The following is a 19,638-nucleotide window of genomic DNA, read 5'->3' on the forward strand; positions in this document are numbered from 1 at the left end:
AAGAGCAACAATGTAACAATTTTAACCTGTTTCGAAACAAAAAAATCGATTCACGTGTGAAATCACATTCAGTTTGCCTGCTTATACTATGTCCTAAAAGTATGTACATTTTTGTGTGTAACAGAAGAGTATGTGAGCTTTTTGACACACTACCTTATTAATGGACCATTGCTTAATTTGTGCCCTGTCAATTATCTTGTTACATAGTCCACATTTTTTATTTTCATATTTAATTTCCTACCATTATTGGAGATTCAGCAGCAGGTTAATCTGCTATTTGCAGGACTTTCATGCAGAGAAAACTCCTCGGGTGTTTGCATAATTATTCGTTAATGACCAAGCGAGTATTTATAATTTACATTGTAAAAAAAAATTCTGGTTGTCTTAAATTTTTAGGCTAATTCTAATTAACCGGCTATGTCTATTGAACTTATATTATGTTAAACTGACTTATACCTGCTTGCATAACTAAAATTAAGTTAGAACATGATAAATTTAGTTTAATAAGTTACCATGAACTAAAAGCATATCCTGTCCGGACTAACTGTTCATATATTTTTTTACAGAGCAGTGCCTGTTCACCATGTTTGTAGTTCTAAATGAATTCATGTCCAACACGTAATGTATTGTGGCCAATTTTAGCCATTTTGAGTATGCACAGATCTGCACTTAGAATTTTTACCTTAATTAGTAGGCAATCCGGGTCACATTAAAATGCTTTAACGTCAATCATAATTTCAGTGTACTATTAAATATATTTTTGAATATTATTTAGGACGGTTAGTATGTGAATTAAGATACAGCAGTTCATTTCCATAGAAATTTTTTTCCTATTATGGAATTAGTTGGTACCATAAACCAGCATTCTTTAAAATAACACGTTTTTTGTTCAACAGAAGAAAGAAACTTAAATAGGTTTTGAGCAAGTTAAAGATGAGCAAATAATTACTAATTTAATTTCTGAGTGAACTTTTCCTTTAACTTTGTTTTCTTCTCTCTTAATAGTTTCTTTCTTCATATTTCTTAAAACAAGCCCTATTCATGATATGTCCAATCTTAATCTGTAGCTCTCTCTAGTTCCGTCTCAAATCCCAGGAGATCCAGACCAGTAAATGTATTTTTAATAGAATAATCTCATAAGGAACACTTTTATTATTCAGGTATTGCTAATGTATTCATCATAGTGTAGACCCAACGGAAAATTTGTTCAGTGAGCAATTAATTTCACATTTACTGCCACTTTTAATTATTGTAATAATTAAAATAACTATTGAACTATTCAATTAAACAGACAGTTTTAATGACGGCAACTCTGGTTTAATTAAAAAACATCATGTATAATTAAGATTTTTCAGAAAGATTTTTTATTATCTGTTGTTTAAAATTAACTTATAATTCTATAAATTATAGAATTTAATGGAAAATTTGTAGAATAGGTTATACAATTGAATGATCAACATAATTCTTAAATGCATCATACAATATATAAACAGTGATTTAACGTAATAACTTAAGTTATATGAATGTGTATGTATAAATATGTATGCAAAATATCAAAATTCACTGGTGGTTACAGTTCTATGGAAATTTCTTCTGCGTTTATAAAAAAAAATACATATGCTGCAATTAAAAAAATATAGAATAAATTATTGAACTTTACAGAATGATATAAATAATAACCATAATGGTTTTCTGTGGTTTTGGAACCAATCTTAGTCCTATTTTAAGACCCAGCTTCTTTAGCTTTTACATTTAGGCTTTCAATTGAACAAGAGTTGAACAAAAGATAATTTTTTTTCTTCTGGAACTGCATAAGAGTGCACATATGAAGCACTTTTGAATACATAGAGAAACTCATATTTCAGACTTCTAATTCAAACCTTTGTTAAACTGCTTGTGAGAACACACTGACCTGGAACAGTGATGAAAAAATAGTCTGATATAAATAAATGATTCATACATGCACATTTATTCTTGTCTTTTTAGACTTTACTTCGGAGAGAATGACATTATGTGTCATTCCAAGGAGGCCCTCATTAGCTAGACCACTATATGCGACCCATAAGCCCTTCAGAGGGACACTGGATGTTAGTCTTCTAATATGAATACACTGGCATGTGTTCGTACTGTGGTCCTCTCTGCAGGAGCAATGGAAAAGATCAATGTGGCACACCTGACTTGCTGAGTCCTCCCCACAGAGAAGCTGTCGTTTATTAACTTTAATTAAATCGCTGCGGAATCATGCGCAGCTCGCCGGTGCGAAAAACGACCGAGTCCCCTCCTTTGAGAGCCTGCCAGACGCCTTTGGATCTCCTTCATTCTCTCCGCCCACTGAAGGGGAATAAAATGGGCAGTGATAAGCAAGTTACAAAAGACGTCCTGGAGGAATAGGAAGGGATGTTTTTCACAGTAACACAACCTGGATTGATTCTGATTGATTTTCCCGAACCACCGGTAACAAGCTTTGTGAGCAACATGCACAGGGACACACACATGCATGCACACACACATATTGTTCCATGGAACAGCCTTATTAAACTTTGTGTAAAGCTGTTGGTGGAATTGAATTCGGTGGGGGGCTTGATGTGGGAGTCTCTCAGTGGGCTCCTTGTGTTTACTGCTCATACATCCTGAATGTCAGGATAATGGTGGATGATATATCATGATGTGCTAAAATTGTGTGCATTCAGTTCTATCTGTAATCAAGATTTGTTTCTGTTTTATGTTCTGCAAAATGCAAGCTGATATTACAAATAATGAAAACAGTAAATTAATGTTTTCTGCTCATCAATTTAATAGCAATTTATCACACTTGGGGACAGATTAACTAACAGCAAACTGTCTTTTTGGTGTTAAGGGATAGTTTACCCTTCAGGAGTCATTTACTCACTCTTGTTTCAAACACTTGAGTTTTTTCTTCTGTTGAATATAAAAGAAGATATTTTGAAGAACGCTGAAAACCTAACCCGTATGTTTCTTTCTTCTGCTGAAAACAAAGAGGATATTTGGGGGAGTTGATTGACAGTTTTAGTTTGTTTGTCTTGAAATTTTTTTGTTTATATGGTGGAAATCTGCATTTAACAGCATTTTAAAACTTATACAGGGTTAAAATGACATTGGATCAGTAACCGAGTACACAACGGCATTGAAAAAAAAACTTTTGAGTGTATGGAACTGTCCTTTCCAGCATGTCTATGACTAATATACACTCACCAGCCACTTTATTAGGGACACCTTTCTAGTACCGGGTAGGACCCCTTTTTGCCTTGAGAGCTGCCTTTTTCTTAGTGATTTTGGTTAATATTTACATGATAACATGCAGTTGCAGGCAACGTTTTTTCTCCTGTTGTCCAATTTTGGTAAGCCTGTGCGAATTGTAGCCTTAGTTTCCTGTTCTTAGCAGACAGGAGTGGCACCCAGTGTGGTCTTCTGCTGCTGTAGCCCCTCAAGGTTCAACATGTTGTGCATTTAGATGCTTTTTTGCATACCTCTGTTGTAATGAGTGGTTATTTGAGTTGCCTTTCTATAAGCTCCAACCAGTTTTGCCATTCTCCTCTGACCTCTGGCATCAACAAGGAATTTGCGCCCACAGAACTGCCGCTCACTGGATATTTTCTATTTTTCTGACCATTTTCTGTAAACCCTAGAGATGGTTGTGTGTGAAAATCCCAGTAGACCAGCCTGTCTGGCACTAACAACCATCTCATGTTCAAAGTCACTTAAATCACCTTTCTTCTACATTCTGGTGCTCTGTTTGAACTGCAGCAGATTGTCTTGACAATGTTTACATGCCTAAATGCATTGAGTTGCTACCATGAGATTGACGGATTAGATATTTGCGTTAACATGCAGTTATATTATATAAAGTAAATATAATATATTTAGGTGCATTTAAACAAAACAACTTTTTAAAACCGTTAAGATAGATAATGGATTTAAATTCAAATAAAAATATTTCAACTGGATTTTACATTTTTCTTAAATAAAATGTCATATTTTCCCACAACATATTAATTTGGGTGTACTTATTTCTGGACTGTGATCTTAAGGTTTTCATTGGATTATTTGCAGTTTTAGCTTTGGTACTGCATAATCTGATGTATATGATCAAATATATTATTGGAAAGCCTACTAAAGACTACTAAATGTTTATCATATCAAAGTTGATCATTTCCTACTGTTTGCACTTATAGAACGTGATCAGTCTTAACTTCATTTAAAATCCTATTTAGGAATATTTTAATAGCTTCACCCTTATTTAGCATGAAAAACATTATGCAGCACAGTTTTTACAATTTTTAAAAAAGTCAACAATTTTTGTGCATGTTTTGTTTTATTTATTATTTATTTTACATTTTTTGCAGAGAGAATGAAGTTCTGAAGGTTCAGCTAAAGAAGTATGTTGGGGCTGTCCAAATGCTGAAAAGGGAAGGCAGCCAAGGCGGTGATGGTAAGACAGTGTTCTCTTACCTTTGCATGTTTGGCAAACATGTAGCAACCTCTTGGCAGTTCTTGGTAGTTACAATTGGTTGTAATTTTGAACCAGTAGTTCATCCAATCTCATACTCGCCTCTGTGGTGTTGCTCTGATGACATATATTTTTTTTAAAACTTGACTGTGATTGGCCATAAAGGTCATCAGTTCGCCGAATCCACCGCTGTTGACTGAGTGTAACCACAGATATAGGGACATTTGGAGAGTTTTAAAGTCGCAAAGATCAGACGATTTATCAGCAGATCGTTCGTATGTCAGCTTATGAACAGACCAGCTGATCTTTGCGGCTTTAAATGCTCCAGTTTCGCTGTATTTGTAGTTAGATTCAGTAAACAGCGAATAGTTCGGTGAACTGATGACCTTCACTGCTAAAAGATGCTCTTCCATATAATGGTAGTAAATAGTGATAAGAAACTATCAACTATCACCGAAAGTCAAATAAATGCTTTTTCTGTTTGACCATGTGGAGAATTACAGGTTATTATTTTTATTTAAAATAATCTTTCATTGCTAAATTCTTATTAACTTATTTCTTTGTGTGTTGTCTCTAAATATGTCTCTATAAATATTTATAATCAACATGAAATATGTGGAACAACAAAATTATTGTGATGTTATTGCATTGAAAAAATGCTCATTTGTTTACAATTTAAAACATGTTTATCGACAATTCCCCCTGTCCATTGTGATGTTTTACATTAGACATTGTATTATGTTTTATTGTTCAAAATCTACCAACTCTATGCTGCAGTTTACTCTCAAAATAACAAAGCAAAATACATTCCATGTAATTTCCTCTCTGAGTTAAATATACATCTGTTGCGTCTGTTGTGAAGAAAAAGTTATCACACGCATCTGTCAACTTTCATTAAAACTGTCATCTAACAACAAGAGCTCCAGTCTGGAGAGATTCAACTTAGTAAAGAAACAACACGGATACTTATTTTTGCTAGGCATTGTATTTCATGTCACATTTTATCAAAATGGTGCAATTGTGTGCTTTTTCTGGGGCGGCTTTGGGAGGGAATTACCTCATGATTGCAAGATCACTCATGAAGACAAATGCCATTGGATAATTTCTGAACAATTGGAATATATGGCACATGCTGCATAGTTTCATTCTAAGATACTTTTGTGGAAGATTGCAAGAATAACATAAAAAAAGATCTGTTTGTAATGGAAATAAATGAAAAAATGAAAGGATATACAGTTAAAGTCAGAATTATCAGCCCTCCTGAATTACTATCTTTCTGTATATTGTTTTCCCCAATTTCTGTTAAATGGAAAGATGATTTTTTTAAACAAGTTTCTAAACATTTTTTTTAGAACTCATTTCTAATAACAGATTTATTTTATCTTTGCCTTGATGACAGTACATAATATTTTACTAGATATTTTTCAAGACACTTCTATACAGCTTAAATGACATTTAAAGGCTTGACTAGGTTAATTAGGTTAACTAGGTAAGTTAGTCTAATTATTCTAGTCAAAATAAAAGAAATTAGACTTTCTCTTGAAGAAAAAATTATAGGAAATACTGTAAACATTTTTTTGCTATGTTAAACATAATTTGGGAAATATTCGAAATAAAAACTAAAATTCACAGAAGGTCTAATAATCATAAGAGCAACACCAGAGTAAGTAAAAGATGGCAGAATTTTCATTTTGGAGTGAACAAAGTGTTTAAATATTAAAAACAAAACAAAAACTCAGTATCAGATAAAACCACCTTATCAAAGCAAGACATTAACTTGAAAAAATGAAAAAAGACTTAATCATTTTATTTTATCCAACAACAACAACAAAAAATTCCAACTGTTATCTGTGCATTGATGTGTTACATCTGTAGACATTTTAAACCCCTGGAGCCTATAGACAGGTCCCAAAAAACCTACAAAAAGCACTTGAAATATTCCATTGCAGTAGTTCTCCATCTTCTCTCCAGACTATTAGCATGTGAGTGATGAATGACATGACATCCCTCAGTGGGATGCGGTCATATGTTTGAACAGCCTGTGTCTATAATTTCACAGTTTTTCTGTGATGTGGTGGGAATTTCAATGATCTCTACATCTTTTCATCAACAGATTGCGTCAGATGAACATTGTAAAATATCTCTGTGCAGTAACTTCGCCACTGAATCACGGCGTCTCTTATATGCAAAATAAAAGTCTGCCTTACAGGAGCTGAAGCGCGAAGCATTTATCAAAAATCCTGTGTGGGCTGTTTGCATCTCAGCTCTTCGATAAATCCGGCTAACAGGGTGATGCACGCCTAGCAACAATTGGTTGTGAACCTTTATGATTGCGCTTTGCATCTCTTTAATGGGTTTGACAAACATGCTCATCTTCGCAGATCAGCAGTCCCAGCTCTCCCAGCTCATCATTGGTTCACACTTTTACAGTATCAGTCAAATCTGTGTGTGGAAGTCAGGTCCCAGAGGAGTGAAAGCCTTATAGAAACCCCAAACGCATGCCTAATAAAGAGTTTTATATGAGTGGATCATGCTGTGTTTGCTAGGTCTATTATGGCTCCTTGTTGGATGCACCAGGCAGCACTTTTGATGCGAATTCCTTCATTTGCTTTTCTCCCCTCTCTCTCTCTCTCTCTCTCTCTCTCTCTCTCTCTCTCTCTCTCTCTCTCTCTCTCTCTCTCTCTCTCTCTCTTCATTGTTGGAATAAATAACCAGAAAAAGGCCACTATAAGCGGGTCTCATTCTGCATTTGAAAGCCTAGTGAGCTGCCTATGGAGGGAGCATTTTAAAACATCAAAGGTGCAATTACTGTTTTGTGGTTAAGCCCAGTAATTGTGCTGCCTCCTTTAATCAACTTTAATCTAACTTTAAAGCTTTTTTTAAAAACACAATTGCATATATCTTTCACATGGAATTCACTCCCAGAATGCGCTGTGAGGATTTCTCTTGAAATGATCAATTTATTTAAACGATTTGGTTTTATTTTATGAATTTTGTTAATGAAATTCAAAGAGTGCTTATAAAAGGGGTTTCTTGTCTGTGCTGTCTGTTTAGTGTGATTTAAGGGGTTAGTTCAAGCAAAAATTAAAAGTTTGTCAATTATTTACTCATTTACTTGTAACAAATCATATCACCCTGTAGCACAAGACTACTCACTGAAGCTAAGCAGGGCAGAGTCTGGTCAGTACCTGGATAGGAGACCACATTGGAAAACCAGGTTGCTGTTGGTAGTGAGGTCAGCAGGGGGTGCTCAACCTGCGGTCATTAGCTATGTTTCCATCCACCTATTTTTATGCACATAAAAAATGGTTGATGGAAATGCCATGATGCGCATAAAAATCATATCAGAAAAACTTTTTATTCAATAAAATGTGCATGAACAATGATGGAAACACTTACCGCACACATTTTAGTATGCGCATTAAAAAAGGTCATGTGAATCTGTTATAAGAGATCATGTGATGATGAAAATGTGTGTACATAGACAAAGCAGCAGGCTGAACACGCTGTAAACCATCTGAACTGTTGTTTTAGTCATTCTAAAACGCCTTAACCGTTTAAGTATTATTATTAATGACCTCCAGAATCAAGAGCGTCTGTGCTCCGCATCTAACACCTTCAAATGCCACCATGCGTCATCAAATCATTTATTAGATGAAGAAATGATTGACGCAGCTTCTCCAACAGCAGCAAATTCAGTTTTTATTGTTGATACCAGTTAATCAGGAAGTGATGATTTTGTTCGCTTTGACACGTTGGATGGAAACCCTGCTATATTCGCTATATTCTATACATTTTTTATGTGATAATCCAAGAATATGCTGCACACTTGTGGTGGTGCGGAGAGAACCCCTCATGATTGTAAAGTGCTTTGTGTGATTGGCCATATATAAATACACATTACTTAATACTTTCTTCTGTTGACTGCTATGGAAGTCAGTGGTTACAGGTTTCTCACATTTTCAAAATAACTTCTTTTTTGTTTACACAATCTTATTACTTTTGTATTTGAAACCACATGAGGGTGAGAAGTGAGCTAATTTTCATTTTTGGGTGAAGTATCCCTTTAACGTGTAAGGTTTCATGACCAATAATATGCTGTTTATACTGTAGCATATAGAGTGCTTGCATATGAGATTTATTGATACTGCCCATGTAGAACACACACACATACATGCAGTTTTCACACTGTAGAATCTTGCATATGTCGAGTGCTCACATAAAAGGTTTCCTTATCATTAAGTTGTCTCCTATGTATATTAAATGTATGTGTTTAAGGACTGATGATATGCTGTCTATGCAGCGTTTGAGCTTTTGTCAATGATAAGCATGCTGCCTGTGTAGAGTGCTTACGTGTGAGGTTTCGAAACAAAAGCAAAAACACAAGATATATGCCAACTTCAGTAGTTGGAATAAGCTGTGGTATACCGTGAGCAGTAAAGGCATGCCACTCAGTTTAAATGAATTCATCTTAATTTCTATAGGGATTTTACAATGTGGATTGTGTCAAAAGCAGCCTAACAGATGAAGAAAAGAGAATAAAAAGCTATAACAATATTCCAAATAGAGGAACAATCCAGCTTGTCATTGAGACAGGAGAACAGTTGGGGAATGCTGGTGTAGTTTTAGATAAAGGTAGGTTTTGGAGCCAGCCTCAGTCGGCCTCAAGCTAATTTCTTTTTTCAGTTTCTTTTATATTCGCTTCACAAGAGAGACCGGGGTTGCCGCTTGGCTTTCATGTAAAGTTTTTTGACCATTAGGACGCTGCTTATATAGTGCCTTTATATGAGGTACCTTGACTGCTCTGCCTATGTTGAGTGCTCATTCTGCCTCATGTTTGTAGAATGCACATACATGAGGTTTGCGAATGTTAAGGTGTTTATATGTAGCGTGCTCATTCTTGAGGTTTCCTGAGCATTAGGATGCTGTCGATGTAGAACACTCATACATGAGGTTTCCTGACCATTAGATTGCTGTCTGTGTAGTATGCTCATGTATGAGGTTTTCTAATCATTATGATTCTGTTTATGTAAAACCCTCATACAGTGAATCTAGTTTTCTGACCTTCAGGATGCTGTCTATGTAGAATGCTCATGTATGAGTTTTTCTGACCATTAGGATGCTGTCCATTTAGAACCCTCATACAGTAGATGACGTTTTCTGACCATTAGGATGCTGTCTATGTAGAACACTCATACAGTAGATGACGTTTTCTGACCATTAGGATGCTGTCTATGTAGAACACTCATACAGTAGATGGATTGACCATTAGGATGCTGTCTATGTAGAACCCTCATACAGTAGATGACGTTTCCTGACCATTAGGATGCTGTCTATATAGAACACTCATACAGTAGATGACATTTCCTGACCATTAGGATGCTGTCTATGTAGAATGCTCATGTATGATGCTTCCTGACCATTAGGATGCTGTCTATGTAGAACCCTCATACAGTAGATGGATTGACCATTAGGATGCTGTCTATGTAGAACCCTCATACAGTAGATGACTTTTTCTGACCATTAGGATGCTGTCTATGTAGAACACTCATACAGTAGATGGATTGACCATTAGAATGCTGTGTAGAACACCCATAGATGACATTTTCTGACCATTAGGATGCTGTCTATGTAGAACACTCATACAGTAGATGACATTTCCTGACCATTAGGTTGCTGTCTATGTAGAACCCTCATACAGTACATGGCCTTTTCTGACCATTAGGATGCTGTCTATGTAGAATGCTCATGTATGAGGTTTCCTGACCATTAGGATGCTGTCTATTTAGGACCCTCATACAGTAGATGACGTTTTCTGACCATTAGGATGCTGTCTATGTAGGACCTTCATACAGTAGATGACGTTTTCTGACCATTAGGATGCTGTCTATGTAGGACCCTCATACAGTAGATGACGTTTTCTGACCATTAGGATGCTGTCTATGTAGAATGCTCATGTATGAGGTTTCCTGACCATTAGGATGCTGTCTATGTAGGACCCTTATACAGTAGATGACGTTTTCTGACCATTAGGATGCTGTCTATGTAGAATCCTCATACAGTAGATGATGTTTTATGACCATTAGGATGCTGTCTATGTAGAACCCTCATACAGTAGATGACGTTTTCTGACCATTAGGATGCTGTCTATGTAGGACCCTCATACAGTAGATGACGTTTTCTGACCATTAGGATGCTGTCTATGTAGAACACTCATACAGTAGATGACATTTCCTGACCATTAGGATGCTGTCTATGTAGAACACTCATACAGTACATGGCCTTTTCTGACCATTAGGATGCTGTCTATGTAGGACCCTCATACAGTAGATGACGTTTTCTGACCATTAGGATGCTGTCTATGTAGGACCCTCATACAGTAGATGACGTTTTCTGACCATTAGGATGCTGTCTATGTAGAACACTCATACAGTAGATGACATTTCCTGACCATTAGGATGCTGTCTATGTAGAATGCTCATGTATGAGGTTTCCTGACCATGAGGATGCTGTCTATGTGGAACCCTTATACAATAGATTAGGTTTTCTGACCATTAGGATGCTGTCTATGTAGAATGCTCATGTATGAGGTTTCCTGACCATTAGGATGCTGTCTATGTAGAACCCTTATACAATAGATGAGGTTTTCTGACCATTAGGATGCTGTCTATGTAGAATGCTCTTGTAAGAGGTTTCCTGACCATTAGGATGCCGTCTATGTAGAACCCTCATACAATAGATGAGGTTTTCTGACCATTAGGATGCTGTCTATGTAGAATGCTCATGTATGAGGTTTCCTGACCATTAGGATGCTGTCTATGTAGAACACTCATGTATAACTTTTTTCTGACCGTTAAGATACTGTCTATGTAAAAGGCTCATGTATGAAAATACGTCTACGCTGGCTGCAGACAGAGAGGCAGCTCAAAAGGTTGCAGAACAGGGTTTAAATGATTCCTTCCTCCACGTCTTCTGTGCTAATGATGCGTCCGTACTGTACTCTGACTTTGATCTTGAACAACAACTGAAAAGTGTGGTTGGGACACATCAAATTGATATACAAGCGCACAATACAAGCCTTTTTTTCATGTCCTGTCAGACAGCGCGCACATGATATAAGCTCTTTTGAAAGTTTGGCTTTAATGATAGTGCGCTCCTGATGTGATCTTACGTGAACCCACGCTTCCTGAGATCATGATATTTTAAAAAGAATTCCTTGAGTCTCCCCAAAGTTGAACTGCTATCAGAGTATTGCAAGTGTTGGATTAGAGCATGCAATTAGATAAACGACTCGCTCCACCAAAATGTGAAATTGAAGAATCTTTTTTATTCCCATATCAAATATCCTTTTATTAAGCATTGGAAGTGAACAGGAAATCATGCAAATGAAGGAGGTTAAATGTCTTGTCACTTGCAGAGGCTGCAAAGAGAGAGCAGGAGCAGCTGGGGTTTCGTTTTTTTTCTCCCCTACTGTTCTTTGGAAATGTGGGTCAAAGGAAGAGTCATCATTTCTGGGAAAACCCGAGCTGCGTAAACCCTACATATGTCTGTGACGATAGATGGTTTTTCTGCAGCTCATTATAATTAATAAATGTGTGTGAGTTGGGTCCCAAATGGTTGACTAGTTAATCAACACCCCACTAGCTAATTCATGAGCTTCACTAGTTTATAGAACACAGAGGCACACAGTTTTGTACATGTGTTGTTAAAAGCATTTTTAAACTGTGTATTATGATTATCTGAATATTCTACTGAAATGAGTACAGGCTTGGACCCAAAAACAGTACTTCCTACATCACGATTTAACAGGCAGATTTGCATTCCATCACTGCAGTGTTTGAGCTGACTATTTCAGATGAGTTAAAATACTGACTCTCACTTTTGCATTCAATTCACATAAGAATGCAAAAGATTTGCTCTCTGGGTAAGTGATTTTGCCGAACAGAAGTCACAGGCAATAATGGCAATAATATAAATTAAAACATTATATATTTTAAATACTAATAGAAAATATATTAAAAAAATATTAAGGTAAGGCAAAACAAGGCAAGTTTTTATATTGCACATTTCAGACACACTGGTAATTCAAAGTGTTTTAAAGAAGAATTAAAGAAACAAGAAAAACAAAAAATTATCAAGAAAATTGAAAATCATTAAAAAACAGATTGAAATGTGTTAAAACATCTTATAAAGGAATGAAATAGAAAAGAAAGACATAATAGTGTGATCTGTCGGATGTAGCTGAAGCAGAAGGCCGATTTAACCTGCCTTGACTGAACTCTTGGAATTTCGAATTAACTTGATCCTAATGATCTAAACGATCTGTTAAGAGGGTTTTTAGTATCTAGGGTATCATATTGGGTATTGTAGTCTGAGTTATGGTGCTGCACAGTAAAACAAAGTTACTTAAATCCCATTTTTGTGAGTACTTAAAGTGGTAGTTAAAGACTGCTAATAAAATAAGAGGATCAGTGGGAGTTTCCATACAAGTTGCATGATTTTTTTCTCCAGAATTTGTATTTATTGCCAATAAACACACTACATTAATATTATTTTTTATAAATTATTATATATCTATGTTTTAATCCAAATTATTTTTAAAATATTTTACTAAACTTTATAATATATTTATACATTTCATATGTTCAAACAAAAATGCTAAATACTGGAAAAAAAAACATTTTATGTCAGTTTTTGTGTAAATTGAAATTCCAATACATTTTAATCAATTATAAGGAATGAATGCTGTAAGAATGTGGTAAAAAAATGGAAAGTTGTACATTTCACTTTCAACTTTTAATTCAAATTTGCTAATTACATAAAATATAGTTTTAGTTGAATATTACATTAACTATTCTATACAATAATGATTTTTTCTGAGTCTAAACAAACCCACAATTTGAATATAGTAGATTGATGCCTGCATTTTGAAGGATTTTGTACACAAATTATGCAATTCAGTATCAAGTAAATGTACTGTATCTTCATTCAAGGCATTAATTAGAAACAACAGTAAAATTTATAAAAGTTATTTTATAAATACTAAAGTTATTTTAGTGTTTGTTTTTTTAAGCCTTTAAGGGCATCTGTTTTATTTTCAAGGGTGAAAATATGTATTCTTGTGTCCCCAGAATGTGTCTGTAAAGTTTCAACTCAAAACACCGATCAGACTATTTATTATACCTTTCAGAATATTGCAATTTTCTGCTGTGAACACAATGTAGCTGTTTTCGTGGCCTGTGGCTTTAATGCTGATTCTCTCCGCCTACCGTTCCCACTTGCCTGTCAGAGTGTGCCTTAATCTCCACCTCAGCTGCATCAGATAAACAGCACAGTGACAGACATTAAGGAAGTAGATCTCACGTAACGTTGGTGAGAGAATATTACAGTTGGAATTTGACCATTAGCACACACACAGATGCGCATTTAACTTTGCACTGTTTTTTTGCATGCAAATGTGACAGGATACATGTAAATATTCACTGCTGTATGGATATCCATTATGTGAATGTACAAAATAAACCTGATTTAGCATCCACAAAATTAAAACGTCTTCTTTTTTAATTGTACTGACATGTGGCTGTGGTAAAAGTAAGTAAAGATGGTAAAATTGCTGTAATTCATTATAAACATGCACTGTTTTAAAAACATTTTAAACTTGTAAAACTCAATCTTGATCACATTTGATGATGATTGATGATCACAGTGAGCTCAACAGATCTTTTAATCCCAGTTGCTTTGTGCACATCCTGTTTTGTTGATAGAATTATACGCATTACTATAGAGACATGTAAATACACGGCTGTCAATCAATCCAGTGGGTGGGGAAACCGCTCTTCTATGTCACATTGCGTTGGACCTCAAAATGGCAGGGATTTGGAGGTTATTTTAACATCAAGAAATAAAAAAAAGAAACTTAATGTGTTTATGTCACCCCACTATACCCACACACGGTTCTGTCCAAACAGCTCTAAGGTGCCTCTTAAGCTTTTTTAAATGATAAAAAGATGAATATGGGTATTTAGTTGTTAAAGAAATTATAGTTGCATACAGTAAAACTACTCTGATGCAGCCCATGTCCATCATGATATGAGATTTTGCCATTCATATAGTGATGGATTGGTTGCTTCATCAGCCCTCCCTGACTTATAATCCACCCATTTGTATGAGCCTCTGACAGGCTAAATGAATCTCAGCTCAGGAAACGGATCAGGCTGCTATTTAAAAATGAATAAACGTGCCGGGCTTTCGCCTCTCCCCCGATGACAGCTAGAGTTAATGAGTCAATGCGGGCCATTCTTCACCAGCGCAGCCAGAAAAGCGTTAATAATTTCATGTTTCGAATTCATTACACGGCGGATTGTATTTACTCGTCCCTCTTGGGCTCTGCAAGCGAAGTCGTTTTTGTGTTGTTTGGCACCTCTGCTTTTGGTGGAGAGGTGTGGATGATCGGCAGCCGTGTGTGGGTAATGTGGGTTATTTTGTTTACTTTGACTAATGCAGATCCCCGTCGTGTGCGTGAAAGCGCCCTCTTTATTAATGGTTCGCATATGAGCGGCCGCGTAGGTGGGGCCAGGTGGTCTTCAGCAAGGGGCATGACGTACCCCATCACCTGCTAATGAACGGTGTTAATGAACATTTTAATCATCGCCCGCAGGTTAAACTGAGAGCTCATCATTTTCGGCTCAAGAGGTGTCTGTTATTGTTCTGCAGATAGAGAGGCCGGGGCAGGTGTACACCTGATACCTCAGTGGGTGCACCTGGAACAGCCATGGCTCTTCTATTGCCTGTGGTTATTTTTCATTTACTGTCAAGCCATCCTTCGACATCGCCACAGATGCTTCCCTCCGGCGACAGAGCGGGTGCTACCGCTTCTTGGCTGTGGTGGACCTCCAGATCTCCACTGACAGGCAGGCAGAGGGTGACGCTGGCACTAATTTGTGATTCAGGTCTTGTTGCACCATCCCAGAGTGTGAGAGAGAGAAACAGACAGGCGAGTAGAAAGGGCAGAGGGTGGACTACATTTATCCGTCGTTACTCAAGTCGTTATCACAGTGAATTTCGATCTTGAATGAAAATCCAATATGCGAGACGGGTAAATAAAGACATCAGAATGGAAGCTGTGTTTGTCTGAGCTGTGGCACAGAGCTAGTGTGACTGGATTAGTTTAGACTTTTTTGTCTGATATAATACAATTTGCTAGAACTTAATGAATAAGTAAAGCTTTGTTTTTTTATCCACTGTTCCCCGTCACCCCTTGATGATTTTTGTGAATTATAGGAGTGAATTCTGTTATTCTGTAAACAATTAGTGTAGTGTTTTAAAAATGCTACAATGAGGTGGCATTTTTCTCCTTATTATCGATCGTATATTAAAAAGGCAATTAAGTAGAATGAACAAATTACTTTCAGCAGACCATGAATAACACAAACTTGAAACCAAGTAGTCTGCGGACAGGTTGAATATTACTGTATTGTTGGAAATACAAAGAAATAATAACACAGAGCAAAGCTTTAGTAGTTACTAATGTTTCATTTTAATGCCATGTGTAACGTTATTTTCATATTGGATTGAAAACTTACACGTGTCAAATAATCACCAAATTTTTTGAATCCCAACCTTACTTTTTAAAATAATTTTTCATTAATTTATTTGTTTATTTGATCGTTCATTCATTCATTCATTCATTCATTCATTCATTCATTCATTCATTCATTCATTCATTCATTCATTCATTCATTCATTTAATTTAACCAGGTAAAAAAAAAAAAAACTTATTGAGCTAAAAATCTCTTTTGCAAAAGTGGCCTGGTTAAAAAAACAAAAAAAAAAGCCAGCAACATATAAGGTTACATAAATACAAACATTTAAAACGAAGATAAATCAGTAGAAAAAAAAAAAAAACTAAACCCAAATCCCATATCACATCTAGGATTTGTCAAAGGAGGAAAAAAAAGATGAAACAGAACAAAAGATTAGCTTAAACTGTTAATTAGCATATTAGATTAAACGATTTATTGACCGAAGCACAAAAACCTCATCTACTAAATACATTAAATTGATAAAAATGGCAGTAAAGGGACTTGTAGTGTTAGAAAACTGGTAGGTGTCTATTCTTCATGAAAAAGTTGAGCAGTAACACTGTTTGCATAAAGACATTAGCCACCACTGCTGTTTTTAATGACTAAAATAAGACTAAATGTTTTCAAGCAGCAAATAAGCACAATTTAAAATGTTTTCTTGACAATCAATTCAGTTCAATTCATCTTTATTTCTATAGCACTTGTAGAATGTACATTGTTTCGAAGCAGCTTAACATAAAAGATTATAGTAAACTGAAACTGTGTCAGTACATTTGTTTGAGTTGAAATTCAGTTTATTTCAGTTCAGTGTGGTTTAATTTTCACGGCTGAAACAAACACTGAAGAGCAAATCTATCGATGCGCAGCTCCACAAGTCCCATACCATGCAAGCCAGTGGCGACAGAGCAGAGGAACAAGCTTCACCAATTGATGGAAGTGAAGGAAAAAACCTAGAGAGAAACCAGGCTCAGTTGGGCACAACAATTTCTCAGCTGGCCACACTTCCTGTAAGTGCCGGAGGCTGGAGAATGCTGGACGTCCATCGTAGAGAACTGCAGGTGGGAGAGGTCACCGGCTGGTGTACAGGCTGGCCCTCCAGGATTAATGCAAAGACTCGTCTGTCACTAGGGTCTCTTGCTCTCCACTCCGTCATGACCACCAAAGCAGCTGCTCAGGATACAGCCTGGTCCAGGATTATGGAAACCTTTGGAATAATAAAACAGACTATAATTTAAACGGCATCTGCACTTTTGTTAATGCCTTTTGCTGACAATCACATGAAGAATGATTTTAGTTTTTCCATCATCACAATAAATAAGTTAAAATTAGCCTAAAATTAGCCTGTTAAGACCTTAACAGTCTTTACCTTAAAATTCTGAAAATAATTTTCAGATTTAAATACTCTTCTCTTTTACCTGATTCACAAGAGGTATCAGCATCAACATTTCCCATTCATTTTGAATGGGTGACATGAGGCGTTGTCAGTGGTGCTTCAGTTTGGCGTTGCTTTCTACAAAAAATGGGAATTTCTCAATTTTTCAGGCCACAACGGAAGCGGCAGCCAATCAGATAGCTTAATGCAAACACCCCAGGTTGCAAATAGCCAGTTGTGGTCTAATTTCATTGGCTGACGCTGCTATAATGATCATGTCAACCCCAACTTCAGTCACGCCCTCCGTCAATCGTGAACACTGATGCCCTGTGTGAATCGGGCATTTCTACTATGAAGCAGCTCTTCAGTGTTTGATCTTGACAGCCTGAACAGATAATCAAACATACAAAGATTTTCATGTTAGAGGCGGAGTCCCAGGGCCACACCCACTTATTATATAATCACCACGGGCCAAATAATAGTTCAAAAGTGTTCACAAGCCATAGCAAAAATGTCACCCTAGAGTTTGAGCATGTGAATTTCTGTACTACACTGTAAAAAGGGGAGGGATAAATTAAGATGATTACACTCATTTCTAAATTCACTGAGCGGCCATGTTTTAATTTTGTATTGATTTCACACTATCACGTAATGCGATTTCGTAAGTCAGAGTTCAACAAGCTTCACCTTTGGAATGCTCTGAAGTATTTGCATTTGTATGAATAGAAGTCTAGTCTATGGGGCAAAGAGTTTAGTGTTGACCACAGCTCGAGGCAAGCATTTTTTAACTCCTGACACAAACTTTGTTTTGACCTGATTTTGTTTGCACTTCCATTTCACTTTCATGTTAAGGCCTTAATTGTGCAAGTAATTAACAGAAACAACTTACTTGCTTCAAATGGTCATACAAAGTGAAACAATGTCATGCCTTACTTTGATTTAAAGCTTCACAAGTAAACTGTACAGTAGTCTATTGTAAAATGTATATTGGTTACATACTATCTTAAATATGTGTTTTTTTCTTCTTTGCATTGTGTGTGTGTGTGTTTTGGATTTATCCCTGCGGCATGTTCTCGCCCAATCTCTCTGAAACATCTAGTACGAACAAGCTCTTAAACCTGTTGTGTTTATCTGTCCTGCTTTCTCCCAGTAGCATCTCCGACTTTTGTGTTCATCTTGCACAATGACAGCTATACAGTAAGGGTGAAGTGCAGGGCAACAGATTGTAAGCAGTACAAGGAAACCAATGCAACAGTTGCGTTCTAGTGAGTAGCAGCTGCTTATCTGACATTATTCAGATGAAGCTGGACTTCAGAGGCCTATACCATGCTGGGGCCCTCCAGGAACGCTCTGTGCTCCGACAGACCTGCGCTCATCAGAAAAGCAGCTTGACGCTTCTGCTCTTATCAAAGCGAGGCCGGCCAGTCTGCATGTCCCCAGACCCTGTTTGGAAAAAAAAAAGCATAAGGAGATGAAGAGTAATGCTTGTACCTGACCCATGCTAATGCGCCTCTCAGCATGGCGACTTAAGCTCCTTAACATGCATGATGGTTATCGTGGTTAATTGAACTGTTTCTTGTTAACCCAGCAGCCAAACTGAATAGGTGATGGCTGCCGGCAAGTTTTTCCACTTGATAAGCGTTTGGGAATTAGAACTTTTATGTTTGTTGTTGTCTTGTGCAGAACTAATTGTTATCTAATAAGCGTGGCTGTTATGTTGCATTATAGCCATTTCAATCCTCAGACACTATTAAGAAGTGGTTTTTGGGTCACCACAGCCTGATTTTGAATTTATTTTGATGTCAACATCAATCGGAGGTCACAGTCTATTTTTCTCATGTCTTTTTTGAGTAAAAGAGGGGATAACAAAAGAAAATGTACTGTGATTTTTCTTTTCCGTCAGGAAAGAATAGTTTTGAAATAGAGTTTTGGAAGAAAAAATACTTGGTCGCACTTTGGACCCTATCATACACCCAGCTTAATAAGACGCAAGGCATGTTTGGGGCAATTTGTTGCTATTTTCAGACCAGCACAACCCTAATTTTCAGGTTTTCCACCACGTTGTATAAATAGCAATTCCATTTGCGCCACTTTGTTGACTCATGGGTGTTCCAGTCTATGAAGGATGTGTTAGACGCATTGACGTGTTGCTATTTTGATGAACTAAAACTGACCATGTCATTGGCCAGCTGAAAGTCCAGCGCAGGGCATGCTAG

General features: G+C 36.6%; 1 protein-coding gene across 2 annotated transcripts in view; it reads left to right on the forward strand.

Annotated features, from left to right (window-relative positions):
* The window catches only part of snx29 (sorting nexin 29), a 247,162-nt gene that overhangs the window by 48,941 nt on the left and 178,583 nt on the right, over positions 1 to 19,638 (forward strand). For both annotated transcript variants that reach the window (XR_012387966.1, XM_688793.10), the window contains exon 14: positions 4,365 to 4,450. Coding sequence is in view for 1 of the 2 variants with exons in the window: in XM_688793.10 (XP_693885.4) it covers positions 4,365 to 4,450 (86 nt within the window). In the remaining variant the exon portion in view is untranslated. The remainder of the gene's footprint in view (positions 1 to 4,364; positions 4,451 to 19,638) is intronic.

The sequence above is a fragment of the Danio rerio genome, chromosome 12 (genome assembly GCF_049306965.1).
Source record: "Danio rerio strain Tuebingen ecotype United States chromosome 12, GRCz12tu, whole genome shotgun sequence".
In the NCBI taxonomy this organism is placed as follows: domain Eukaryota; kingdom Metazoa; phylum Chordata; class Actinopteri; order Cypriniformes; family Danionidae; genus Danio; species Danio rerio.